The 27,772-nt window shown below is 42.6% G+C and overlaps 1 protein-coding gene across 1 annotated transcript; it reads right to left on the bottom strand.

The window, feature by feature from the left end:
- Positions 1-1,003: 1,003 nt before the first annotated feature.
- gata4 (GATA binding protein 4) lies at positions 1,004-8,532 on the bottom strand. The gene is made up of 6 exons (XM_028953345.1): positions 8,097-8,532; positions 3,830-3,996; positions 3,075-3,200; positions 2,749-2,830; positions 1,986-2,116; positions 1,004-1,892 (listed from the first exon to the last, which is right to left on the bottom strand). Exons 1-6 carry the CDS (start codon positions 8,530-8,532, stop codon positions 1,767-1,769), a joined length of 1,068 nt encoding a protein of 355 aa, XP_028809178.1. The 3' UTR covers positions 1,004-1,766.
- Between the last annotated feature and the right edge of the window lie 19,240 nt (positions 8,533-27,772).

Raw genomic sequence — 27,772 nt, 5'->3', positions numbered from 1 at the left:
AATCCCCTCGAATCAGGCGGATGGTCAGATCGACTGACTCGTCTGATTGGCCCCGAGCCATGGGCTCAGCGGCCGCGGGCCAATCAGCGGAGACCGCGCCTGGCGTGACGCCCGCCCCCTTTTTCATAGCGCAGGGCTCTAATTGGCTGCAGCTCGGGCGACGTAATAAGGGGTTTAAAACGCTTTTAGGTGTCGATTAAAACGCAGCGTGTCTTTTCCCCAGAGCTGGACCCTTCTACAGGTGGCTTTCACAAACGCATAAGGAAAAACATCAACCGTTCACATATTGCTTAATGTAGATATGTTGTTTGTTTTTTTTGGAGTTTGCAGGGAATGTTATTGCGTGTGAAAGTGGAACGTTCTTGAGGAGGGTACCGATCTGTACATCCTAATCCCTCTGCTTTGCTACTAATGACAAGATTTACACCAGGGGCCCACATCCTTACCACATTACATAAGCATGCGTGTTCATTGAATTACACAAATCTTCGACTTAATAAAAAAAAAAACGTATTAATGTGCATCAGATGCAACCAAACATTAGAGACACGCGTTTCAATGCAGCTAGATAATAAAAGGGACACAGGTTTTGATTGTAACCTGCTGACTGAATGAATAATCCCTTTTATATCTTTTCATCTTGGATGATTAAAATAATTGCCACATGCATTAAAAAAACCAGTTGAATATGCTTACAAATTATATCAAATGTTTTTCCCCCACCAAAGTCATTTAAATTGACTATTTAATGCTACTCATCGGTCAAAATGCTTATTATAAAGGACATTAGTGCTGATCCAACCTGCCTTCATTGTTCACAAGACATTATAATGGAGTGAGATATTTATTTTGTACAAAAATGCACAAATTGCCAATAATGACTTGACCTCGAAACTAGGGTCAAGGTCAAAACTCAAGAAGACACATTGCCCTAAATACTCTTCAAAAAGTTCTTCAAAAAAGCAAATTAGTACAACTCACTCAAGAAAAAGGGATAGTGGATATGACAAAAATATTAACATGAAACCATTTTTTTAAACATTTAAGCAAAGCCTTAGGCATTGTTACATTTCTCTTAGGTTCATTTTTCCCCCCAAAATCCCATATTTATAGCAGCTACTAAAAATATCTAATCAGATGTCTTTAGTCGGTTTGTACTAAGATAAGGCACAGAGGTAAATATTCAAATGCAGCGGAAACAAAGCACTGCTCCCGCGGGTGCTTCGATAAGGATATGAGAATATCTGGAACAGGCCACGTTTTTTCCATGTTGGATGGAGCCGCTTCTCGCGAGCTCCATGGTTCTAACGTGTGGGGAGTGCTTTGAATGTGCCGTGGGCGTATTTGCCCTTTGACCGCTGGTCCGCCCTGAAAAGCCTAGGCTGCTGGAGTGCGGAACTGTTCTCCAGACATGCGGGATTCAGGATTCAAAATGTGGAAAAGACAACAAGAGCAACAATTCTATTGTGAAAAACAAAGTCAAGCTGGCTTCACTTTGGAGGTGCGTTAAATAAAGAAGAACATTATTTTGTCTCCTCTGGTCAGTCTTCGAGGCCTTCAGAGAAACGTGTCAGAGAAACGTAAGTATCAATAATAAAAGTCTGTCCATCTGTCAGGCTTAGCTTAAGCTGAGTTAAGGTCCTTTGGTGGCTCATCCTGTGTTCGTGGGCTTCTGAGTGATGCTTCCAGGCCCAGGGATGTGCGTCCTGGTGCTCCTACACTGGAGTCTGACCGAGTCTGGGAAATGTGGGATGTGAGATGGGATCCTAAGCCAGGATGAGGCTGTTCCATGGCTCATTTTTGGAGCTGGTGGATCCCAGATGCCCTCCAGGAGAGAGCTTTATGGTGCTGGCCCCACTTGGAGTGCCCATGTAGGCAGGAAGAGCTGAGACCTAGGATGAGCAGATCATTTATTATATCTAATGTTATGTTTGTGAGTGTATTTGGATGCTGTGAATGGGCGTGTGTGCGTGTTTTAATGTCACCTGTGTGTGTATGCTATGATGTGAGTAGAGCCCGTGGGTCTCTGGCTCGGTTTTGATTGGCCGGTGCTCCTCTGCTGTGCTGCTGGAGCTGGGAGTGCTGGAGGGGGTGTGGCCTTCAGCGCCAGGAGTTCCTGTTACACCAGAATTAATTATTTTAAAGCATCATTAATGATGTTACTACTATTGTATGCATTATTCTAATATGTATATACACAAACAAAATATTGTTTTGAAATCAAGATTCTAAAAATATCTTTTAAGCTGCCTTTTGAAAATAAGAGCTGCTATGATTCACACATTTGCAACGCAGTTCCACCTGACCCACATAAGTGTGAAGCCCACTCTTTGTAATCCAATTTAGAGCCCGGTGTGTCCTTGTCCAACACACACAACTGCAGGGGGGTGGGACTGATGGATAAGAGCATCAGCTTCATTACTACATATAATGTAAGCAGAGTGAATACTAAGAGATGTGGGGTCTCAGGTGTAGTGTGGGATGAAGGCTGTGGGAGAAATGCGTTTGCCTTCATAGATTTGGTTCTTGGCGCTCAGCGCCAGCGGGTGGTAGTAGCCTAGTGGGTAAAACACTCGCCTTTCAACCAGAAGACCCAGGTTCAAATCCGACTGACTACCATTGTGTCCCTGAGCAAGACACTTAGCCCTGAGTGTCTCCAGGGGGGGACTGTCCGTACAACTACTGATTGTATGTTGCTCTGGAAAATGCTCTAAATGTAAATGTATGTAAATGTGTTGAGCATCTCACCAGATTTGGACTTGTTGAGGTTCTTGGGCTTGCGCTTGCGTGTCTGGATGCCTTCTTTCTTCATTGCGAGAGGGCGAGGCACCTTAGAGGGAGCGAGGTGGATTTCAGATTTGCAAAAACAGCCTCTCTGCCACTCTTAGCACAACTATAACTGTGATCAGACAAAGGCTGCTGGCTTCCTCTTTCCTGAGGCGACAGTGGCTAAAAGTGGCACAGCGCACAGAGCTACAACACACGCACACAGATAAATATAGATCTAGATGCCAGCATGATCTGTGCTACTGCCGATTGTGCTTCTTTCGTTCTTTAGTGAATGATTTGCTTACCCCATGTAGCTTCATGTAGAGGCCGCAGGCGTTGCACACTGGCTCTCCCTCGGCGTTGCGCCTCCACAGCGTGGTGGTGGTGGTGTGGCAGTTGGTGCATGACAGGCCCACCCTTCTGGAGGCGGACTGCAACACAGACGGACAGCGGTGCGAGAGTGAGAAGAGGAGGGACGCGCGAAAAACAAGGGTTGTACAGAGTTCAGCCTCATCCCAAGAACTATTGTAAGGCCCAGTGGTGAACGTGTTTAACCTGTAGGGGGCGCACAGAGTCACAAAATGCGAATAGCCTACAACTAAGGCTAAAAAAATCGAGATGAAATCGTTCTGACTTTATGCTGATTTATACCCTTCATAAATCATATATCTGCTGCAGTTACCCACACCTAATGGTTTTACGTTTGTCCATTAATTTTCCCATTTTGTTTGATTACAATATCATTATAACGTTGTGTACTGCACACATGGAAACAACCTGTATATTTATTCTGTTTTGTTTTTTCCACATAGATGCACCAGCTTGCTCTTCATTCTTTCTATTCTGCTTAAAATAATTGTTATTCTCAATCAATTGCTTATTATCATGGGATGTGCCTGACAAGAATTATTATCTGTATTAATGCATGGTCTCCAAAAGCGTTTTAGTTAATGCCTGCCTGCTCTGTTTTTAATCTGTTTTATTCTATTTGTATTATTTCACTGTTTGGGGTTGGCGGGTTGGGGGAGGGGGTCTGCAGACAGAAGAAGCTGCATCTCACCAGGCGTCTCTGTGGCTTGATGAGTGGACGGTTGATGCCGTTCATCTTGTGGTAGAGTCCACAGGCATTGCACAGGTAGTGTCCCGTCCCGTCCCTTCTCCACAGCGGGGTGGACATGGCTCCGCAGTTGACACATTCCCGGCCCTCCGCAAAGTCATCAAACAATTCTGCGACGGAAAGTGAGTAATTGTTTGAGTATTTTGTCTTTTCCCATAAAAGTAGTGGTGAATAAATGAGAATAATCTGGACAGCAATGACCAGAGAGGTGCATTTTAAGACAAGACGGTGGATCGGTCACACGTTATGGAGAGGAAACAGGCCACACATCGAGAATCATCTAATAGGGTGGTAGTAGCCTAGTGGATAACACACTCGCCTATGAACCTGAAGACCCAGGTTCAAATCCCACTTACTACCATTGTGTCCCTGAGCAAGACACTTAACCCTAAGTTGCTCCAGGGGGACTGTCCCTGTAACTACTGATTGTAAGTCGCTCTGGATAAGGGCGTCTGATAAATGCCGTAAATGTAAATATGAGAGCTCAGACGATAGTGAGCTCTCTCTCTCTCTTTCTATATATATATATATATGTGTGTGTGTGTGTGTTGTAGTTGTTTAAAAGTGTTTGATTTTAATAAATCGTGGCATGGCCTCCCACCTCCAGGGTTGGACCTTGTATGTGATGAGGATGCATGCCTTCCCTGTGTTTCCGCTGATTTCCTGCGGGTTCAACTCTACCAAGTGGCCTGGAGACTCTGAATTGTCCATAACACTGAGTGTGCGAGAGTGAATGGTGTGTGTGTGTGTGTGCTCTACGCTGGTCTGGTGTCCTGGATGAGACCCCACCCTGTGCCAGTGTCCCGGGATGGGCTGAGTAACAGGACAGTGAGTGCGTGAGTGAGTGACAGAAGGTATTGTTCATGTTCACCAACAGGTGGTGCTATTTATCCAGAAATGGGTTGAAGCTCTCTGGGGGGGTCTGGACTGTCTCTGGATCTGACAGGTCCTCCTTTGATAAGAAGCCGTTCTGTAAATAGAGCTGGAATTGAGCTCATCTTTAAAAATGGAAAGAGCCGCTTGTCTGTTCCCTGAGGGGCCCTTAAAGCGAAAGTGTCAGTAATCCAGTCCATTAATACAGGCTTTTGTTTGCATTTGATGTGCTGGTGTAAAGTGGAAAAATATATATTTCACATCAGTAAAAAGTGAATGGATGTATTTATTTCTCACAGTTTTCAGTAATAAATCCGAACAATATATTTAAATTGTGTATTAAATTGTGTGTAGGCTCTAATTATGCCTTCAGGAACTTTGTTCATCTTTTGTCGTTCCACAGCAATGTTACATTAAACTGTTAGATTAAACTGTGCTAGTTATCTGTTTAATAAAACTTCCCACCCAGCCATTATTGTGCCATTATTTCTTTCACTTTAATTCCGCTTTAATTCTGTTCAACATGGCCACGATTGACATCTCTCACGTACCGTACTTCCTCATTCTGCACAATTTTATACTCATCAAGATGTGCTGCCGGATACATGATTGTTTCAGCCCACAATCATGCCAAAGATGCACATAAAATTAGCTCACATATTCTTTTTTTTTTTTTTTTTTTAAGTAACCTTTTTTACCTCGGATACAAATTTCACTGTGTGCACCGTGTGCTGTGTATCACGTGTGACAATCACTTCACTTTAATCACAAAACTGCACAATCTGGCAACGGTCTTCCCCTCCTCCTGCGTCCTATTTTGTTTTACTGTCTGAAACGCCACTCGTTCACATTATAGTTTTCTCGCGACCACACCCACTGCAGAGAGATTATCAGCACTCTTAATCTGGAAATTGGACTGGTGAACAAATGAATCTTACTTTCCTAAATGTTCCCAAAGAACTACACACACTGGCAGAAAAAAAAAACGTTTCAATGCTGAAAGGAATAAAATGAGATTATGCAAAAATGTGTGCTTCGTGTCTTTCGAAATATTAGAAAAAAATGTTGTCTGTCTGTGGTTCTTAACAGAAATTTAATCTATCAGTGCAGACTTTGCATGACCAAGCGTTACACACACCCACACACCCACAGTCTTCCCAGGTGTGTGAGGGCTTCTCGCAGCTGTGGAGTGGGGAGGAGAGATGCAGTGCAGTGTTTTTATCTCCCCGTGCTGCAGAAACAAGCACCTTTAATGAGCAGAATAACTGCAGGCGTGGAATATCTGGCAACCCTGGAGGACAGAAAAACCCAAGTGACACCGCAGAGAACACAAGACGTCATTGTGGCTCCAAAGAAGCAATCTATTCACATCACATCTTCATACTAAAAAATCTAATAATAACAATAATAATTATCAATTCATTATCATTATTATATATAGAAAATATTACACATACAAGCCCTGATTATCTATACTAAGGAAACAAGAAATAGTCTAAAGGTATAAAACTACAAACATTGAATTATAAGTCATTGTCATTTATTATTACTATTATTATTTGCAAAATGACATTTTTATGTATGTATGTTTTGCTGATAGAAAGTACAGCAGGAATTCACAGGTTTCTTTGTGTTTCCAGACTCACGTTCTCACTGGCGAGAAAGCATCCGAGTCCCACTGCCTCCATGAAACTGACCTCATCCCACAGTGGAAATCGCTGCACATGCCTCGCCCTGCTGCAAAGGTCACGCCAGGCCGATATTTTAGGTGAAAGTCTGCTCCCACGAGCGTGGCTACGTGTCTCGTGGAAATTTACATTTGCATTTACAGTATTTGCAGTGACTTATAATCAGTAGTTTCAGAGACAGTCCCCCCCTGGAGACACTTAGGGTTAAGTGTCTTGCTCAGGGATGCAATGGTAGTAAGTGGGATTTGAACCTGGGTCTTCTGGTTCACAGGCGAGTGTGTTACCCACTAGGCCACTACCACGTCCCAAATCCACCAACCCTGCTCTGCCAACAAACATGGAAGCATTTCTTATAGTTTCCAGTGGTTCTTATTTCTGTGTCCAGGGATTATTATGTATATTTATGTCCTCACAATATCTGAAGAGATTTAATCAAAAAAACGAATCCATCTGCATGGAAAGATATTTACTGAACTTCCTCTTTTATTAAAGTCGCGTATTGTAGAAATAACATTCTCACGACGGACCTAGTATTTTTTTAATCCTTCCTTGTGTTAAAATTTTCATGAAGCGCTTTTAAACCTCAAGGTTTTATAATCATTTCATCCAAGTCATATTCAGCAATGAAGTGCAACGAAACAACACAATAATTCAGAATACATTTATCTCGCTGCGGTTTAATGAGCAGAATAATCATATTCCTCGAAACGAAACTAAAATAATTACTTGATACTTACATAATCTGTTGTTTCTTATAAATATAATTTTGCAATAAAATTGCGGTTAAATACTTAAAATGCGTCTATTTTTTATATATAAGCTAATTATGCCAGTTGGTTTGTTTTTTAATTAGATCGCTTCTGCTGCGTGTAATGATGGTTTAGAAAGAAAAAAAATAAAGTAAGTGCGATAAAGTAAAGTAATTCACACGACGAACGTCATATTCTGTGATTTATTTTTAGTGAACTGATATCATACTTCTAAGAAGTAATTTAATTATTAATGTATTATAATTGTATTTCTATGAAATCGACGGTCATCATTGGGATTCGGATTGGGGAAAAACGGAATTTTCACTTTTCACTTGAACTTTTCTTGGAGAAAAAAGGATTTGGTTTCATTTCTTTTTTTAACAACAGATAGCAGCGACTGGATTCATTTTCCACAATTTTGCTAATTACAGCGACGGTTTCGCTGATATTGTCCTGAAGCCCTCGGACCAAATACTTTTACGACACACGAGACGTTCGAGCAGCTTGGAACGTCTTTCTCTGATTCTCGTGTTTTTACCACGACCCCCCACAGCAGGTAAACCGAACCCTCAAAAGTACCAACAGAAAATACATCCATACGATATATTCACAGAATAACGATCAGTCACCAAATATTCTCCAGTCAAAACCGTTCATTCTTACAGACATCGGGAATATTTAACCATTTTTAAATATATATATATATATATATATATATATATATATATTTAAAAGCCTCTGAAACGATCACTGACTTTTTTTAATCGGTTTGCGCGCAGTGTGTGTCATTTTTGCCTTTGAATAATTTCACTAAAAGTGAAATTTCAATTAAAGCCCGGACCACCAGTAAGAAAAACCCGTGGAATGAACTCGCGGCGCCGAAAGCGGGGCTCTCACCTAAAGTCGGGTGCCGCGCGGCGGCCCCCGGGGCCCCGGACTGCAGGCCGTGCAGCACGGAGCCGTCGAACGGCGACGCGGACCAGGGGCTCCCCACGCTCGGGCTGACGTAGGCCGGGTACGGGCTGTGGTAGGAGCCGCCGAGGCCCCGGGCCCCGTAGTGGGGGCTCGTGTAGGTGGGCGTCTCGCGCGCCGGGGCCACGCCGGAGCTGAGCGGGGGCGTCGCGGTGGAGAAGTGGGCGTAGGCGGGCCCGGGCTCCGCGCCCTGCTGGCCCCACGCCGCGCCTCCCTGCTGCGGGTACGGGAGCGCGGGGATCATGGCGGGCACGCGCGTGGTGGGCACGTAGACCGGCGAGGCCGCGGCGGGGTTGTGGAGGAAGCCGGGCTCGTAGGACTGGGGTCCGGGGTTGGACGTCATGGTGATGCCCTGGTACATGTCCGCGGCGCGTCACGTGGGAACCATCCGGAGGGTCCCGGACACCAGGAGGACTCGAGCAAACTCCGCGGCGGGGATGGAGCGCTGCCTGCTTTTCCTCCCTCCTTCTCTCCTCCTCTCCCTCCCTCCGCCTTCTCCACTCCTCTTTTCCTGCTCGCCAGCTCCAGGGACTCGGGTCACGTGGATCGTAATATTACAATCAATAATGGCCCCCAAACGTCAATTTATAAAATCATTTTTAAAAATTATTATTTCTGATGATAAATCAATAAATGTAGACTTATTATTCCTGTCACCTAATCTGCATCATCATCTGCAAACACAAATATTACATTTTAAACCTGAATTAGCAAAAGTGGTTTGGTTTTGGCTCCCTCTCAAGATCCCACATCGGCCATAGTGAGAAACCGAATTGTCCAGGCCAAATAAATCCTTTCTGTGCTTCTGTTCATTGTTAATATCCCTGTAATATGGTGTAATAGTGTAACCAGTGGTGGGTCCGATTGAGGTTTCTTATAATACCCAATATATTCCTACAAATCTGTGTACTAATATATTAATTTTACAGTTTAATGGCCTTTAATTATATTATATTATATTATATTATATTATATTATATTATATTATATTATATTATATTATATTATATTATATTATATTATACCCTAAGTTCCAGAATAGTCATCATTGGTGCATAAGAGCAGAGCAGAAAGTAGAGAGTGTGTCTTGATAAGATGCGCAGTTCTTGCTTTGTACTTCTGCTGCTTGGTCTATTGACAGGCAGGGATGTCTTCCTGTGTCTATTGTCTTCATTTCGGTCAATATTTTTCTTTGTCTGGAGATCTGTCGCAACCTGTCAATCTCAGCATCCCAGCACTCTGGGCAAACAGGATGCTGAGGCTGTCGCCATGGCTACCGGCTGTCAGGAGGTGGCCAAAATAACCAGATGTCGCTCCTGTATCAGTGAGAGTTTCCTCTCCGAACTGGTGGCATTACTGGGGTCCTGCTGCCTGCTGGAGCTCGTGGGTGGGCTGACTTCACGGTGCCTGATGAGAATGTTTCCGGAGACGCGGCTCGATCCCAGAACCAGATCCCAGCCTTGTCTCTGTCCCATTCCATTTTACTCTAGATTAGCTTGCATCGTCCAGTCAGTCAGTATTATTCTATTCTGTTCTATTTTATTCGAGTTTGGTCGGGTCTAGCCTATAGTCAGTTCTATTTTGGTTTAGTCTAGTCTAACCTTGTCTCATTAATCCCATTCCATTTTATCATTCTTTTCTAGTTTTGGCTTGCCTGGTTTCTCATGTTCAGTAATATTTTTCTATTCTATTCTATTTGGCATTAGACAATTTGGAAATGTGATTAAATTCAACATATTTACAAAACGATTTTTTCACATTTTTTATGTATTGACAGGATTCAGAATATTAATTTAGACTTTAGTCATCAAAAAAACAAAATGAATTCATGTTTTCATGTTTGACACTATTTGTCTTTCAAACTTTGTCATCAAACTTTACTCTCAGAATGAATGACAAGAGCTGCTCTAAAACACTTCAAGTATTGATTTACTGCCCTTGACCCATCAGAAGATTGGCTCAATGCCACTCCCGAAGAAACAGAAATATTATTAATGTGTAACTGTTTCTGTGCTGATAATCCTGAAATTGGCACTAATAATGAGCCGTGTATCTCTGTGGAAAAGTGCGTAGACAGCAGCACCTCTGGATGGCTGCGGACTTTGATAAATGTCTGTCCTGGGCCTTATACACCCTATGCAGCTCCAGTGAATGAGTGTGTTGATGTTAATGTGTGTGTGTGTGTGTGTCTTCATTATACTCACCGCCAGAAGAGCACCACTGTCAGCAGGTGACGGAGCACAGAGCTCTCGGTGGATCTTCTGGCCCCGGGTGTGAGCTCAGTCACTGCTGCCCAGTACCTGCTTAATGCCACTTGGTCTGGCTACTGTCAGTGTGTGTGTCTGAATGAGGTGTTTTTTTGGGGGGTGGTGGACCGATCAGAGGGAGGAAGAAAAAAAAAAGAAAGTGGAGAGGAGCGGAGGAGTGGGGATGTGGGATGTGAGGGGGGTTTGATATCTTTGTAATAACAGGTGTGGTAGTAGCTCAGCAGTAAATAAACTCAACCACGCCCTCCCGCGCTTTTCCAAAAAGCTTAACATTTACCTTTACATTCACGCCATTTATCCAGACCGACTTACAATCGGTATCCTGGAGACACTCAGGGTGTCTTAATCAGGGACACGATGGCAGTAAATGGGGTTTGAACCTGGGTCTTCTGGTTCATAGGCCAGTGTGTTACCCACTAAAGACTTTCAATGTTGACAAGTTATGGTTAAAAGCCGGCAGCAACGCTATACCGGTCGACGTTTATATGATGGTTCAGAGTTGCTGCTCCGCACATCATAAGATGACCATTAACATGTGTGGAAAAAAGCAGCAACAAATTCTCGACATAGGAAGTCATTCAGGACTTTGGGGAAATTCATCCCCATTGACCGTCTTCCAGGACTGCAGAATGCTGTCACAACCGCAAAACTATGCTGCTTGGAAGGTTTTGATGCATTACTTTCTGCATTATTTCTTTTGCTTTCTGTGAAACCTGACGTGTTATTTCCAGTTGTCCGTTTTTTTGTTATACATTGTAAGAATTCAGAAAGAGAAAAAGTGCAATAAAATCAACCCAAACCCATAGCTTAGATAGAATTATTTAATAGATTGATTAGTTCATCATTATTATCAGTCCAAAACTTGGATAAACAAATGTTGGTTGCTAGTTCAGATGAAGCAGGATGTTTTTGAGGTTATTGGTTGTGTGTGTGTGTGTGTGTGTGTGTGTGTCTGTTTGTGTGTAATGATCAAGTCTTCATCCCCAGAAAACACTGCCGGAAGCTTCTGCATCCAGCCGCGAGCAGACAACCAGTCGCTGGGGGGGTCATTAGCCACCGTGGCCCCTCTTCCTCTGGGGCCAGACCCCTGGCAGAGCCCAGTGGCTCCAGGAAGACCACTTCAAATGGGACATGTGGGAGGAACAGAGCAAGGAAAACATTGTCAGAGACGACCTGGAAAATGAGGGTAAAGGCCTGACAAATGAGAAGGGCGACCCTTCAGGCCGGGGCGCCACAAAAACACGGTGAGACGCCACTGCACACTGATTAATGTGGGGATGTCGGCTGTGATGGGAGAAATGTTTGCGGCACATATTTCTAATTGTGTTTACACTTTCCTTTTCTTTTATTAAGATTTCTATTCACATGAATAGGTTAACAACACATGAATGCGTTCGTATTCATTTAAATTCCTCCTGTGTAAGTCTGACCTACGAAACAGATATGAAACTCATCCTAGCCAATCCATACTGGGCCAATGATATTCTCCATGTCACATTTACATAACGTTCATAATGGAGACACGAAGCGCACCCACACCACTGAGCTTCTTTACCACACTTGTCTCAGTCACAATTTTGAACATCCACAGTACTAAGCTTTAGTCTAAAGAAATAATTATTATTAATTTTGACATTGCAAGACATTGCAAAGTCCCTAACTGATCCAAAAAAACAATAATGTCATGATATTAACGATCCCCAGTATTGTGAATTTAGCGATTTTGACTTGTCTTTGACTAAGATCACAATATGTATAACTGAGTAATAATAACATCTGTGCATTTTTAATAATAAAAAAGCTGAATTATATATTATAACTGTCTTTTTTTAATAAAAGCTGTCATATTGGTGCGTTAGAAGTAATTTCGTTTTTCTGCGAGCTGTAAATACAGATCAGATTGCAATCATTCCATGAATATATAAGGACAATAATGCATGACGTGCTAAAGCATTTGCCCCACTGATTTATTGTGGCACAGCGATAAACACTGTAGCAGGATGGGCAGAAGTGTATACATATGAAAGCAACAGAACACATATGTATTTTATTTCGTTATCAATAGGACTTTCTGCACATCGCTAATGGGAGATAACAGTGGTTCGGGATGATAAACCACTATATTGACACATCGTGTACTGCCCTATTAGCCCCTCAGTGGTCTAGTTTGTTGACTACTAGGCTACTGCCAGCGATTTTTTTTCTTTTCTTATCTTGTTCATTGCTTAGCAGTTACATCGTCTCCCGAGGGTCGGAACTGTTGATGTTGTTTGTTCCGCGCTCGCCCCATTGATCCGAGCGCATGATGAAACAGTGGCAATCAATGGAGGGAAAGACAGGGGGCTTGTGTGCGACGAGGGGAGAGGTGTTGTGCGTTTACTTGCGTTATCTTGACGTTTAATCAGCGACCCCCCACCCCGCAGGACCACCGCGCTCCAAGTTCCCCAGAAGTCTGTGTGAAGAATTGCGCTCAGTTTGTCGCTGTTTAATGGTTTGATCAGTGCTGGTCACGGCTGGGGGTCTTTGATCCCATCAGCTGAGTGGCTGGAGAATTGGCTCTATTCTCGCTGGACAACCTGTGGTGTCTGGACACTCAAGAAATAAAACCTAAGCATGAAAGCATCATGGAGACCAAAAGGTTCGGTCATGGTTCAACACAGGTCCAGTGTCTAAATCTCCACACAGAAAAGGTATGAAATGAAGACATTCCCAAGGTCTGTGGGATTGAAGCATTTTGTCGTCTTAGGTCAGTGGTGGCCAAACCTTTCCTGCAGGTCCTCTATTTTGCACCGTGTAAGGGCATGGCAACAAGTTTGTTGCATTAAAAGCAATTCAAAGGCTCTTCATGTGAATAAGCCCTAACAGCATTTATTGCTTTCAACATTTTTTTCATGCTCCCCCTGCAGCAATGCCACAATTACATAGCAAAAAAGACCAAGATTAAGTGTGTGGACCAACGGGATGTATCTGGGTTTAATATATTATATGGCAGCTCTATCCCACAATGGCAGATCATTTAGCCTCAATCATTTTTAATACCTCAAACGTGTGAAGGCTCCCACAGGTTGTGATTTATGTGCGTGTTTGGGGGGGGCTGGGCTGTTTTAAGGTCTTCCATTGTTGTTTTTTTCTTATTATTTACTCTGCATGTTTTAAACAGGGTGAAGTAAAGGTGGAATAGCCCTAACCCTGGGAACACCTGGATGCTCCCCAAACACACACACACAAACACACACACACAAACACAGGTAGTGATTTCACCGTGGCCCATCATGCACCCGTTTTCAGTCGCATTTCCCAAACATTTGTCCTTTCCTGAATAATTAACTGGTCTTTACTCTCAGTTGAAGCTTTGAAGTGTCAAGTCAGACCTCTTTTGAATGAGGCCTTCTCAACCGCAACGCAGATCCCTTTTGTGCACGTAATGTATTGATCATTTATGTTGGCAGCAATAAAAAAAAAAAAAAACTAATCAGAGTTCAAAAGATCAGAATCACAGAGGTTCATTGTTTGGAAGAATAGACACGCACGTAAAAACCACAACGCATGCAAGCACACGCTAAACAACAGCGATTAATTGCACGTGAGCAAGCAATTATTATTGTTTCCCCATAAATGCAAAGTCTGATAGTCAACGCGCTATCTTATTTACACACCCCTTGCTGATATAGATTGATATAGAGCACAGGCTGATATACCGAAAACAGTCACCTGGTCTAGGATGGGAAGTGTGAAGCCACGCCCATTTCATACCTGTGGAAAGCCAATTGGCAGCCAATCGGTGCTCTCCAACAGTGTCCTATGGGTCCCTGCTGGTGATGCAGCAAGGGTTACGTGTTGCGACTGCCTTATGGGTGACTTTATCGACTTGTGTATATATTTAGCGGCCCCAGAGGCAGAAATCCCAGGACCTCTCCCTGAGATAAGGGTCGGCCAAAGTCCTCTGGCCCGAACCAGGAGAGCAAATAGCGCAGCCGTGGCCAACCGGGGCCCTGATTACACCATGCCGGGGCTCCCTAGTGACAAGGGCCCATCAATGGGCAACCACTAGTGGGCAGACGTTGTGCCTAATGAATGAAGGGGGTGGGCACTCTAAAACTATTTACATTCTACATGCTATACTGTCCATTAGTCTTTTCATCAAAAATCGAATACAACTTGTTCAAGGGAGAGTAAAACCGCTCTGTTTTTAACAGTCATTTTTGTGGGCAAGATGAGATATTCATGTCTCATCTATGGCTGATAGCTGCCTGATCTGTGTGTGTATTTGTAGAGTGCTGGTGAATTTATGGTGACGTGCGATTGCATGATGCTCATCTATAATTTAACCATAATTTTATTAAACGTTGTGTTAATTGTTCTGATATCAATATTGCAAATTGACAGCTGGGGTGTGTAAGTTATAATATTATAATACGTTTCTAAAAAGTACCACAGTGCTCAATGACCTACCTTTCTACAATCAGAAAAAGTCTTTACTCATGTCAGTCACTGTCTCACGCCGGTCAAAAAACCCACAGAGGAGAAGAAGCACGCCCAATGAAAGGAAATAATAGGAGAGAGGACTGTCAGGAGAGAGGGTTGAAAAAAATGTTGCGATAAGAGTGAATATTCCTGTATGGGGTGAAAGAACGTGAAGCACACATTAACACATTTCCACATATATTTTTGAATAACCAAGGCCAACATCTGGCTCATAAACATCATTACATTGCATACAATCTATTTTACGGAGGTTAGATCACACAATTAATAACAATACTATTATTTTCACATTCTTTTCCTTTTTTGGATTTTGTTGTAAAGTAGATTTTTTTTTTGTGAACAGTTACACCAGGCTGGTAAAGTAAATGTCTACAGTAAAGTAAACTGTCATGGGTATTTAATGCTATATTTATTTATTTTATGTTTAATTTTAATCTCCCAACATGTGGTACTCTACCATGTAATGTGTGCAATTAAATTGAGACATATCAAGTTTAGTTTTTGGTTAAATCATTTTATGATTTAATATTGTCCCCACTAATATATACATTTGTATACAACACATTTATGGCGTTTATCAGATGCCCTTATCCAGCGCGACTTACAATCAGTAGTTACAGGGACAGTTTCCCTGGAGACACTCAGGGTTAAGTGTCTTGCTCAGAGACACAATAGTAGTAAGTGGGGTTTGAACCTGTGACTTTGTGATCTTTTGGTTCATAGACGGCTGTGTTACTCACTAGGCTCCTATCACCCCACAGACTACACACAGACACAAATTTCATCAGTTAGGGACAGAAGCACAGACACACATAGATGTCCCTACACACGCCACTGAGACACGCATACAAACACTACCAAATGAACATGCACACACACACAAGACACAAGACATATACAGTTACATACACACACACACACAAAGGCACACACTGTCAAAGTGTGAGAAGAGGAGCTCCTGGAGGGGCTTGTGGAACAATAGGGCTCCAGAGCCTGAGTTCTTATCAGTCTCTGGCCTTATCCAGGGCTGTCTCTGTTAGTGTAACTCCCCCCACCCACACACACACACACACAACACAACACACAGACACACACCCCCAGGACCCAGCTCCACAGCAACCCCCTTTCACCCTCACCGGACCCCGTTATCAGGGCCCGCTGACGTCAGGGCTGCTGGGCGGAATGTCGGAGCCGGACCCTGATAGCGCTGGGCTTGGCTGGTCTGTGGGAACGCCGGCCTGGACCTGGCCCGGCCCAGTGGCTGTGCACGTCCACTGGCCCCAACATAAAATGGACATCCAGGAGGACAGGGGCGACTCTCAGGAGATGTATGAAGATCGGTGTGGTGCTTCAGGCTGCAAAAACCACATAACGAATGTTATTTGATAATTTATTAGAATTTTATTATCAGTACCTAAACAGTTTTCATAAAAGACGAAAGCCCTGCATCCACACTTCCCATGAAAATGAACAGTTAATGTTATCATTTACATTACATTTACATTTACAGCATTTACCAGACGCCCTTATCCAGAGCGTCTTACAGTCAGTAGTCACAGGGACAGTCCCCCCTGGAGACACTTTTAAGTGTCTTGCTCAGGGACACAATGGAAGTAAGTGGGATTTGAACCTGGGTCTTCTAGTTCCTAGACAAGTGTTTTTTCATATTTTATCAATAAACATATATAAGTGCAAAATCAAAATAAAATGAAGGGAAATGTTGTCCACATATTGAAAAAATAATTATTTCGTATATTTTTACATTGCAGCGTTCACATTTTTTTAATATATTTAGAAAAACATTATTCATCTTTATGCACTGAAAAAAGTGAACATTGGCTAAACCTAAAAATGATGTAATCTGTCAAACTTAATTTTTTTTAGCATTAATGTAAATAAACCAACCAAACCTGCTAGGACCCTGTTTATTTACATCACATCAATGCTAAAATATAAGATGTGACAGATTGCATATTTTAAGTTTAGCCAGTGTTCACTTGTCAAACAGGGCAACAACATCAACAACGTCCAAGTTCATTTTCTTTTAAGTTTTTTTATATGGCAAAATGCCTACTAAGGATTTTTTTCCTCTGCCTATGTGCATTTCAAACGGTCGTAAATGTCTGGGTTAAGGAGGTACTTAACACAGGGGTATGGTTATTGTCAAATTAGGAAATTACAAGTGTGGAATGAGGGAGGGTGTGAGCAGGTGTGAAGTGGGAAACCGGCTGGACGGGAGGTGGGTCTGTTGCCGGCGGTGCCGGTCGAGGGTGTCCAAGGCCCTGAACTGTATGCACAGGTGCTGATGTCTTCCCAGCAGGAAATTTGCCCCGAGTCAGCGCTGGAAATTTCCGTGTGCCTCGACCAGAGGAGCCGAACACGGCGACTAGCCTTGCTCTGGGCCTCGCCACCGGGATCCGGCCGGTGAAGGACCTGCTAAGACGGATTATTCAGGACGAGGACACATACATAGCTATCTCTTATTGTTGTTCTTATTCTTTCTTTCTCTCTCTTTTTTTTGGGGCGGGGGGCGGCACTGCAGATAAGCGGGAAAGATTTGTAACAGTTGCGTCGTTGTGCGGTATCAGCGGTGACCTTTCGGCGGCTTCAGGAGGAGGGCGGGATGAGCGGCCTTGAAATGCAGGCAGTGAAGAGGGGAGTTGTGTCTTTCCAGGCCATCATTTCCTTTCTTTCACTCCTCTCTCTTTCTTTCTCCGTCTTTTTGGCCCACACTCCCTAATTTTTTTTTGTAGTGGCCACCTCGTCCTTGGGTGTATATAATTTTGAAAAACGTGAGAGGAGAACAAGGTGGAGAGGTGTGCTGGATAGCAAAATAAATCATTTTGTGGAGGCCTTCTGTCTGTTGTATTTTTTCTCTGTTAAATCTTAGGTCCGATTGGCCTTTATGTCCCAAAGTCCACCTTAAGACCCAATTCAGACTGCATGAATGAATCCTGAAATCCCTCATGGGGATCACCAACTCTTCACAGACACGCAAATATCCGGAACAATGGGAATCCTCAACAGTCTCTGTAAAACAGACAATCCAATCTGCCCACATGTTCCATAATCATGCAACTCTGGAGACTGAACGAAGTTCAGGAAGATATGAATATTGGGTTTTTCCTCATTTCTCACCTGCCCAAAGATGCAGAACTGGAAAATGAAAAAGGGAAAAGATTAGATTTCTTAATATGTCATTTTTATGTACAATTATTACTTTTTAATGACCTTTGTTTTTATTTAATATGTGACTATGAATCTATGAACATTTGTGTGTGTGGTACCATGGCTTCTTGTTTTAATTCTAATCATAAGAAATTAACAATACATTACTGAAGTCAAATTTTCATTCTAAAATGATTACATTTACAATGATTTGCATTTGGCAGACAAACGATCAGTCGACTGATCATTTTCTAATAAATAATTCTTCCGTTAAACTAATTTCATAGTTCATCAGCTCAGGCTGATAGGAGCTGATAACGTCTCAGTGTGTCAGTGTCAACAAGAGCAGACTTGAGGAGTGGCGACTGGGCACTCGGACTCTCCGGGCGGGAGGAGAGTGGACCACTAGGAAACATGAAAGCGCGCCCTCCCTGCTCCTGGCCAAAACCCCCCAGAACCACCGACAGCACTTGCGGTGATAAGAGCATGCCCCATCAGTCTTTTTAATTGGTCAGAAATACTTCAGGCCAGTTGCCTTGTTTTCGTGGCGGGTCAAGCTCACGGCTGGCCTGGTGCCAGGCGAGTGTAAACTGACATGGCGGAAACACTGCACAGAATATTGGGGAGGGATTAAGGCCGGGGGGCTGGCAGGCTGAATTACAGATCAGCACATCAGAACGGCTTTAGTGCTGCGCACTTAAGTTGGAGGCAGTACCGGAGTCAACCTGTCCGGAAAAGGTTGCGGAAAAATGAAATGAGAAAAAAACTGTAGAGGTTACAACATATGACAGGGCTAGTCCAGATGAAACAATGAATGCTTCCAGAATGTTGCATGACAATTAACAACGTCATTATAGGAACGTTTCATGTACTTGGTGACAATGACCATTACACTATGGATATAAAAACAATTCCAGTCACTTGGAACAATTGTTATAAGGTTTTAGTCTAACATTCTAAAAGCATTTGCGCTGACCTCCAAATTTCCCTCACCTGATGCATGAAATAGTTCCTACAGTACAGGTCAATGGCTGCAGTACCCAACATTGCGTTTAGTTGTTCAATGTACAGGGTGGGCCATTTATATGGATACACCTTAATAAAATGGGAATGGTTGGTGATATTAATGTCCTGTTTGTGGCACATTAGCATATGTGAGGGGGCAAACTTTTCAAGATGGATGGTGACCATAGTGGCCATCTTGGATCCAACTTTTGTTTCTTCAATAGGAAGAGGGTCATGTGACACATGGTTTTAACGTAACTTTATTCTTTCATGAGTTATTTACAAGTTCCTGACCACTTATAAAAGTGGTCAGGAGATATGCGTTCCTATAATGACGTTGTTAATTGTCATGCAACATTCTGGAAGCATTCATTGTTTCATCTGGACTAGCCCTGTCATATGTTGTAACCTCTACTGGGTGGTAGTAGCCTAGTGGTTAACACACTCGCCTATGAACCAGAAGAACCGGGTTTGAATCCCCCTTACTACCATTGTGTCCCTGAGCAGGACACTTAACCCTAAGTTGCTCCAGGGAGACTGTCCCTGTAACTACTGGTTGTAAGTCGCTCTGGATAAGGGCGTCTGAAAAATGCTGTAAATGTAAATGTAAATAAAATGTGTTCAATGTCACCAACCATTCCCATTTTATTAAGGTGTATCCATATAAATGGCCCACCCTGTAGATGTACAATTTACTCTCTCTCTCATACACACACACACACTACATGTGGCTTAGCACTTCCCATCCCAGGCCGATATACTATGAGTACTTTACTATAATAATAATGATCACACTTTAGAAAGGATTGTTTTGTGTAAAATTCCCTTAAACAACTCATTGATTCAGCAACGGCGGTCATCCTCAACATACGTCACAATTATGCACATTAACATTTCCTCAGCCTGAAGGTAATCTCACTGGAGTAGAAGTAGAAGTTGATCTCATATTCTGCATGGTTAGTGATGGAGATTCTGGCTCACGCTTTGTAGGGTGCAATGGAAGTTGTAAGGGGTGTTTGCATGACGGCCTAGACCTACCTGTGAACTCTTGGCAGTTTGATAACCTTCCTTCTTCCTATACTCACACACACACACACACTCACACACCTACACACAGCTCCCTCCCTAATGAGAATATCCCTGGTGAGCTATGAGGTGATTTGCACTTATCTCTGCTAATTCTGAAGTGCCCTCTATTGTGCGCAGCGAGGGAAGAGGTGGTGGGATGGGGAGAGGGGTGCTATATACCTCACGAGGGATCCATCATACCTTATCAATGTAAGTAAACATGACACGCTGGCTGGACAAAACGTCTTGTGCTACAGCAGCCCCGCTATCTATCTCTCTAAACGCATATCTCCGATGATGGAGTGATGTGGCGCTAGGATTAAAAACCAGAGACTGACCGTTTTCTCCTCCCACATCTCTCGCTTCCCCCCCCCCCCCCAACACACACCGACAAAACTTTAGCATTCTAGTGACCCCTTGAATTCCACTCTTTCATACAACACTCTGAAAAGAATGATGCACTAATAACGGCGTGGCGTAAAGAAAATTGTTTCGTTTTTTTTTTACGCCGTCATAAATTCAAACTCATATGAACTTCTCAAGCAGGCGCTGCTCGGCTGGATTTTATGGCCGTGATTTACTGAGGTCTTTGTACGCGGGTTCATTCTTATTTTAATGGAAAGCAAGTCTGCAGAACTGGCCTTTTTAAGATTAGGCCTAAAACAGGTTGGGAGCAGGCTGGTTGCATGACGCAGTCTTGAATTGCTGCAAACAGAAACAGTCTGTTTAGGGCACAGGCTTTACGTGTGGGAGGGGCTAAAAAGAGGTGTAAGAGGTGTAAACATGATATGACTCCTGATGTTCATGGATTATCTAATGAGAAGTGAGTATCATCCCTTTTAGGATCATTGGTACTAACATTTTAAGATGAATTGTAAAGTGGGTACCTGCTAGTCAAACTATTTGAAATCTGACAACAATTTTTTTCACCATAAAAAGTGAAATAATGACTAATTTACCTTGTATATATGCACAATAAACTGCTGTTCAAAAGTAAGGAAACACCGATGTGATCAAAACTCATGTCCTAACATTGTTAATGATGTAAATGTGGTATCTGGAAATAGCTGTCGGAATACAGTACAGGCCAAAAGTTTGGACACACCCTCATATTCAATTGGTAGATTCTCACTGAAGGCATCAAAACTATGAATGAACACATGGGGAGTTATGTGAAATAACTGAAAACATGTTTTATATTCTAGTTTCTTTGCTCTGATTACTGCTTTGTACACTCTTGGCATTCTCTCGATGAGCTTCAAGAGGTCGTCACCTGAAATGGTTTTCCAACAGTCTTGAAGGAGTTCCCAGAGGTGTTTAGCACTTGTTGGCCCCTTTGCCTTCACTCTGCGGTCCAGATCACCCCAAACCATCTCGATTGGGTTCAGGTCCGGTGACTGTGGAGGCCAGGTCTCCACTTTTTGTTAAGTACATAACTCCACATTTGTTCATTCATAGTTTTGATGCCTTCAGTGAGAATTTACCAACGTAAATGGTCATGAAAATAAAGAAAACGTGTGTGTCCAAACTTTTGACCTGTACTGTATACTCATAGAGAGGGCTATTATCAGCAGCAATTAGTCTTGAATTTACTTAAAAGGTTTATTTATTATTAAAATTACCTCAACAAATTAACACCTACAATCGTTGTTTCTCACTTTACCAATGACTATATGGGTGGTAGTAGCCTAGTGGGTAACACACTCGCCTGTGAACCAGAAGACCCAGGTTCAAATCCCATACACTACCATTGTGTCCCTGAGCAAGACACTTAACCTTAAGTAACTACTGATTGTAAGTCTTTCTGGATAAGGGCATCTGGTAAATGTAAAAATGTTAAATGTATTTCCCATTAATATTGAAAAAGCTTGAATACAAATCTATTTGTTTTTCTTTTAGCCATAGAAATCAAGGAAATGTAGGTCTATGTAAATGACCTGCAGCATGTTGCTCTGCAGATTTTTTTTTTCCACTGTTCCAGACGACATGTCAGTGTAGCCTATTGCCATTGTTGTCATGTGCTGCAAAACGGGATTATGAAAAATATGCAAAGAAAGTATTGCAGACTCCATGCCAATTACGTTAGATGCCTGCAAGAAGCACCCTCGTTAATAATGATGCGACAGATGGGATTTAGCATGTAGCTCGAATGTGGCCGTGCCAAGTGGGAAGTAGCTGTTAAGCTTGGCGAAGCCGTGTTCGCCGTGGTACAGAAGTCCAGTACGCGCCAGCCGGGGCCACGCCCTGCTCGCTCTCGCTCTGCCACGGCTCGGCACAGGGGTCAGTCCGTGTCCCTCAGCTTGTTACAACACCAGCGATAAGCAGGGTAAACAGCGGGCCAGTGTTTGCTCATGCACCATCATGTGACCTCAAATGAGAATGCGAGCGGATTCCTGGCCGAGTTGGGAGAAGTGTGAGCGTGTAACCGGGTGTTTTGGGCTTGATGAGTTTATGTGTGTGTGCATGAATTAGCCAGTTTGTGCAAATTGCGTGAAATACAATTCCCGTTCACACACCTGCTTATTTAGGTTTCTTTTTTCCTGATGATCTTTACATTGTGGAACAAAACTGAACTCTTAAAACTTTGAAATAGTAGAATATTGTGAGAATAGTTTCTTCATAGCTCTTCAGAGCAGTGCTGTGATGGACAAAGTTGGACAATGCGGATGAGAGAGTTCCTTTGTTGAACGCTTCTTCACTCAATTTAATGCTAGATTATAACAGTGTGCAAATCTGTTATGAAGGTTAAGAGAGCCGTCTAAAAGCAATCTGATTAATCAAAACTGCATATACTTCTGACAAAAATATATATATATTCAATTCTTCAAAATACTTGATAAGGTGTGTTGGCCTGTTCATAGGTGCGTTCAAAAATTCTGGAAATAAAAATTATTTACTGTACATTTACATTTACATTTACAGCATTTATCAGACGCCCTTATCCAGAGCGACTTACAACCAGTAGTTACAGGGACAGTCTCCCTGGAGCAACTTAGGGTTAAGTGTCTTGCTCAGGGACACAATGGTAGTAAGGGGGATTCGAACCTGGGTCTTCTGGTTCAGAGGCGAGTGTGTTACCCACTAGGCTACTACCACCCTACCACTGTAAGATACAGACCATTAATTTATGGAGCCTTGTCTCTACAGATCAGTACTAAGTGATTAAGTCCTTTATGTCCTGATGTGCGGGAGGTGATAGGCTGGTGATGCCCCATCCATCGGACATGAATGGCTGACGAGGATGGAAATCATAAGATTTAACTCTTAAGTCTTGAGATCCAGAGACTCTGGAGCTACGTCTTAGACAGCGTTTCAAACAAAATCACCTGAACTCATTCCCTCCTCTGAAAATAGTCCTTTGTCTCAAGGTGCCCAACACCTTGTGTTATGTTCTATGTCTGCTATTTCTGTATTTTTTTTATGAAATCTGGGCTAGATTGTGCATTTTTTCTCCTGATTGTCCCCTGTAATTGAGGGAGATGGGGTTCACTGACCTCATCTGTACAATGAATATTCTTCCTGTCTTTCTCTGTGAGGGAGATCATATAAGACCACCCACCACTACCAGCTTTCTGTCTGTCCCCTCACTGTCTTCACCAGAATCTCTCTATCATTTCCATTCCGTCCCTTTTATCCTTTACTCTCCTTCTCAGCCATTCTTTCTCTCTCTGACACTGTCAATGTCTCACCCTTCCCATCACAAACCCATGCCTTTGGTTTGTCTTTCCCGACGACTGAAATTTCTGATTTGCTTTTTGCTTAAGTTTCATTTTGGGGGGCATTCACCATTTTAACACTACAAATGTACACTTACATTCGGGGGAAGAAACATAATCAAGAGGCATGGAGTAGATATACATACAGGGTACAAAGTAGTGTCCAATACACGTGAGCACTGCCAAATTTAATAAATGTGGGCCAGTTGCCGTTCCCAGTCGGCTGCATAATATCTAATTGATCTTTAATTACAGCAGTTCTATGGCCTGTTAACGTTAGCAAATATGGTTAATAAAAAGTTAACTATACACCATGTAACTGTATGTAATATACTGAGTAACAACAGAACAATACAATGGCTTTGAATAGAGTGGATGAAAGTAACAGAGGTTTAGTTCTCCAAAATCCACCATCACTGAATAGGTTCTGCAGCATTTAAAAACTCATCATTAGGTAATAAGAAAAAAGTGAAAAAAGTAAAATTATAATTTTTTTTGTTTCCATACTCTTTGTACATGCATTTTCGTATTACGTATTCTTTGATCTTGTTTAGATTTAAATGCCACAGTGTACTTGCCTTTATCAGTGACTGTAGTCTAAGCTTTGCTGCTGTGACGTCTATGCAAAATGACTTTAAAGCGTCCTCAAGGCTGAATATTCTCAAAACTTTACTATCTAGACCCAAGATTCACACAAAGATGTCTTTGAGCGTAAGTCAAGGGTCGAGGAGTTTTTCCACAGTAAACGTGGGGTCAGTCTGCTGTTTTGTCTTTCTCTTTCTGTTGTTGAAGGTGCCTACTTAAGTGAAAAGCATACAAGCACATTACAAACCTCAGTCCACCCTCCAAATTTCTTTCCACAGGTTGAGGATTCTAGTATAAATAATAACAGTGATAATTTATATAATTTATTTGTGTACTTACATTCTTACAATGTCATTAAATATTATATATTACGGTGCCTAAAATATATATATATATAATTTCTGTCTGATTAAAAGAAAGTCAGTCTGTATGACAGAAAGTAATTTTGTCTACAGAATCAACAAGAGAAATCTATTTAATCTAAATGCATGTTCTTTGTTCACAGAATGTCTTTTGTCAGACAGAAAATAATTAGTGTCTTCATCTAAAAGTCAGTTTGGTCACAAAAATGCAACCACAGAATGCTTGTTGCCAAAGACAAAAAGTTATTTTGTTCACATAATGCATTTAGTCAAGGGCGGAAAATTATTTTGTCCACAATATACAATTGGGGAACAACAGAAATTCATTTGTTCACACAATGCATTTTGTCATAAACAGAAATATATTTTGTCTTCAGAAGGAATTTTGCCAAGGACAAAATGTCCTTTTGTTCACAGAATGCCTTTTGTTAAGGACATAAGTCATTTTGTGCACATAATAAAGAGTCAATAATTTCACCGGCTTCATAGCCCCAGGTTGCAACAAGCAAAATCCCTTGTAAGGTTCAGCTAAATGATGCAGAAAATTTGGCTATGAATTTAGTACAGTTCCGTGCAGGAACATTTTCATTTTCACTTACTGGACCTTTCACTGAGTGAAGATGAGACGTGGAAGTGGAAGCCCCTGCACTAGGTCCCTATGGTCAATAGTTTGAGAGAACAGACCAGGCCGTGCGAAGGGAAGCATGTGACGGCGAGTGCCGAACAATACTGAACACATCTTGAAGGTATTATTGTGCCGAGGAGTCAAAAGTTCAAAGAGAATTATTCTTTGCAATATTGCTTGTCGTGTCAGCGAGCTGCAGCACACACGCGTAAGTGTTTGCCTACACTCACGCACAAACTTGCACTCTGTCAAATGTCCCTTTATCTTAATGTAGACATGGCTCTGGAGTGTCTCTTGCTGTCAGGTGTGTCTGTCCAGGTTTGTTGGAATGAATCAGTGAAATATGGCTGCGGAGAGTACAGGCTAATTGAGCAAATGCATATTAGCCAACAGGGAAAGTGATAGAAGGATTCAAAGGCAAAAGAAGAGGATAAAAAGGAGGAAGGCTCGGAAGGGTGTGGACAGATTTTGGGGGGGTTTGAGGGGGGATGGCAGACTACGATGTTGCACAGAACCCTGGGGTCTTGCCAATACAAACCCTGTTTCCCCACAAACCAACCTGGGATGGATGTCTGACCGGGGGAGGGGAGCCCTGGCGCCATGTCGATTCCTTAGACATCTTATCTTCCCTGTCAGTGATAATGCTGTCAAAATAACTGCCAAGATACATAGTGGAGCAGAACTGGTTAAAACCTGTGGTAGATGCTTGTCGGCCCACCATTTATAAAGAGACTTTACTTTTGCATGATCTGGCCAGTGAGCCCCACCTGTCCGGTTCAGGTCAGTGGGGTCTTGCATAAAATCCACCAAAAAGATCAATTTTTTACTGTGTATTTTACTGTGACGCTTAACTCGCTTAAAATCAAAGATTAAGAAATCCACTTGATATCGTATTAATTCCATTCGGACACTGATTGGCTGTCTCCTGACATTGCTGCCATGTAAGTGCAACCTAACCTAGTCGTATTGTCACAAGAAAAGCTTCAGCCGCAGCACACGTCTTGTATATAACTGCTCGTGTATGCTGAATAGTTCTGCCACGTGCACAGTTATGTACAGGACACAACTGCAGAATGATCTGTGTGTCCTGAGCTTTGTCCTCTGAACCCCCGGAGGCCACAGCTCAAGAGATAAAAAAAAAAAAACATGCATACAACGTCACCTAGTGGTAAAAAATAAAAATGACCACAATTATAAATGTAATCTAAAGACAGTGTTCCTCATTCTTCTCGTTTGGCCTATTTAATTAACAGTATTTGTGTGAATATTATGTGCAATTGACTTTACTCCACTGAGTGAAGCACCTATCAATGGTGCATATATTTTTATCCTCCATAATAAAATCTCAGAGACTTATAAAGTGAAGTGATTGTCACATGTGATACACAGCAGCACAGCACACGGTGCACACAGTGAAATTTGTCCTCTGCATTTAACCCATCACCCTGAGTGAGCAGTGGGCAGCCATGACAGGCGCCCGGGGAGCAGGGTGTGGGGACGGTGCTTTGCTCGGTGGCACCTCAGTGGCACCTTGGCGGATCAGGATTCGAACCAGCAACCTTCTGATTACGAGGCCGCTTCCTTAACCGCTGCGCCACCACTGCCCTTTCAAGTGTGCCCCAATATCGTACCGCTGTAAACATTACACAATACGACATTTCCAATATATATGCATACAAACTTGAGTGACACGGCAATTTAACCATTCATTACAAACAAATTACAACCGGGAATCAAAAGTGGGGCTAATATTAACTCCCGAGGTCTCAAGTCAAGCGCTAAGTGGTCCTGGTTTATAGTCATATCTCCATTTCTCTCTTCAATGCTGGATCCTGGATGCCGGACCTTGGGTGCTGGAGGAACCATTGTTTTTTAACTCATTCAAGCTTCGCTGCGCTCTCGGTTGGTGGCAGCTGGCTGTGTTGAATTGTTCCCCCAATGGCTGTTGCCAGACACCGAGACCTGTACATGAGAGATTGTACATGGGGCCACAGCGACAGACATGTGGTGCACCTTGACCCTTGACCCTTTTGTCAGGCAGATGATACCCGTTGTACTTGCTACAGCTGCACATATGCTAAAATTGGATTGAAACAGAGCAGATATAGAGCCCACTGCTCACCAAGGGTGATGGGTAAATACAGAGGACACATTTCGTTGTGTCACCGTGTGCTGTGCTGCAGTGTTTCACAATCACTTCACTTTCACTTCCTCATTTGTTTATTTCGTGTCCCAGGCTGGGGGATCTTTTCTCGCTGTTGTCTCAGTGGTTTCATTTTTGGGCCAAAATACAAAATAGGCCAAGCGAAAGGATAGTGTT

The sequence above is a fragment of the Denticeps clupeoides genome, chromosome 14 (assembly GCF_900700375.1).
Source record: "Denticeps clupeoides chromosome 14, fDenClu1.1, whole genome shotgun sequence".
Taxonomy (NCBI): domain Eukaryota; kingdom Metazoa; phylum Chordata; class Actinopteri; order Clupeiformes; family Denticipitidae; genus Denticeps; species Denticeps clupeoides.
Note: the sequence above shows the minus strand (reverse complement) of the source record. Positions and strands in the feature narration are given on the sequence as shown.

Excerpts from the sequence above, each read along its gene's own strand:
- gata4 (XM_028953345.1), bottom strand. The coding sequence starts at position 8,532 with ATGTACCAGGGCATCACCATGACGTCCAACCCCGGACCCCAGTCCTAC. Across the intron at positions 3,201-3,829 it reads TCAAGCCACAGAGACGCCTG|TCCGCCTCCAGAAGGGTGGG; the intron begins GTGAGATGCAGC and ends TCTGTGTTGCAG. Across the intron at positions 2,831-3,074 it reads TCTACATGAAGCTACATGGG|GTGCCTCGCCCTCTCGCAAT; the intron begins GTAAGCAAATCA and ends GCTCCCTCTAAG.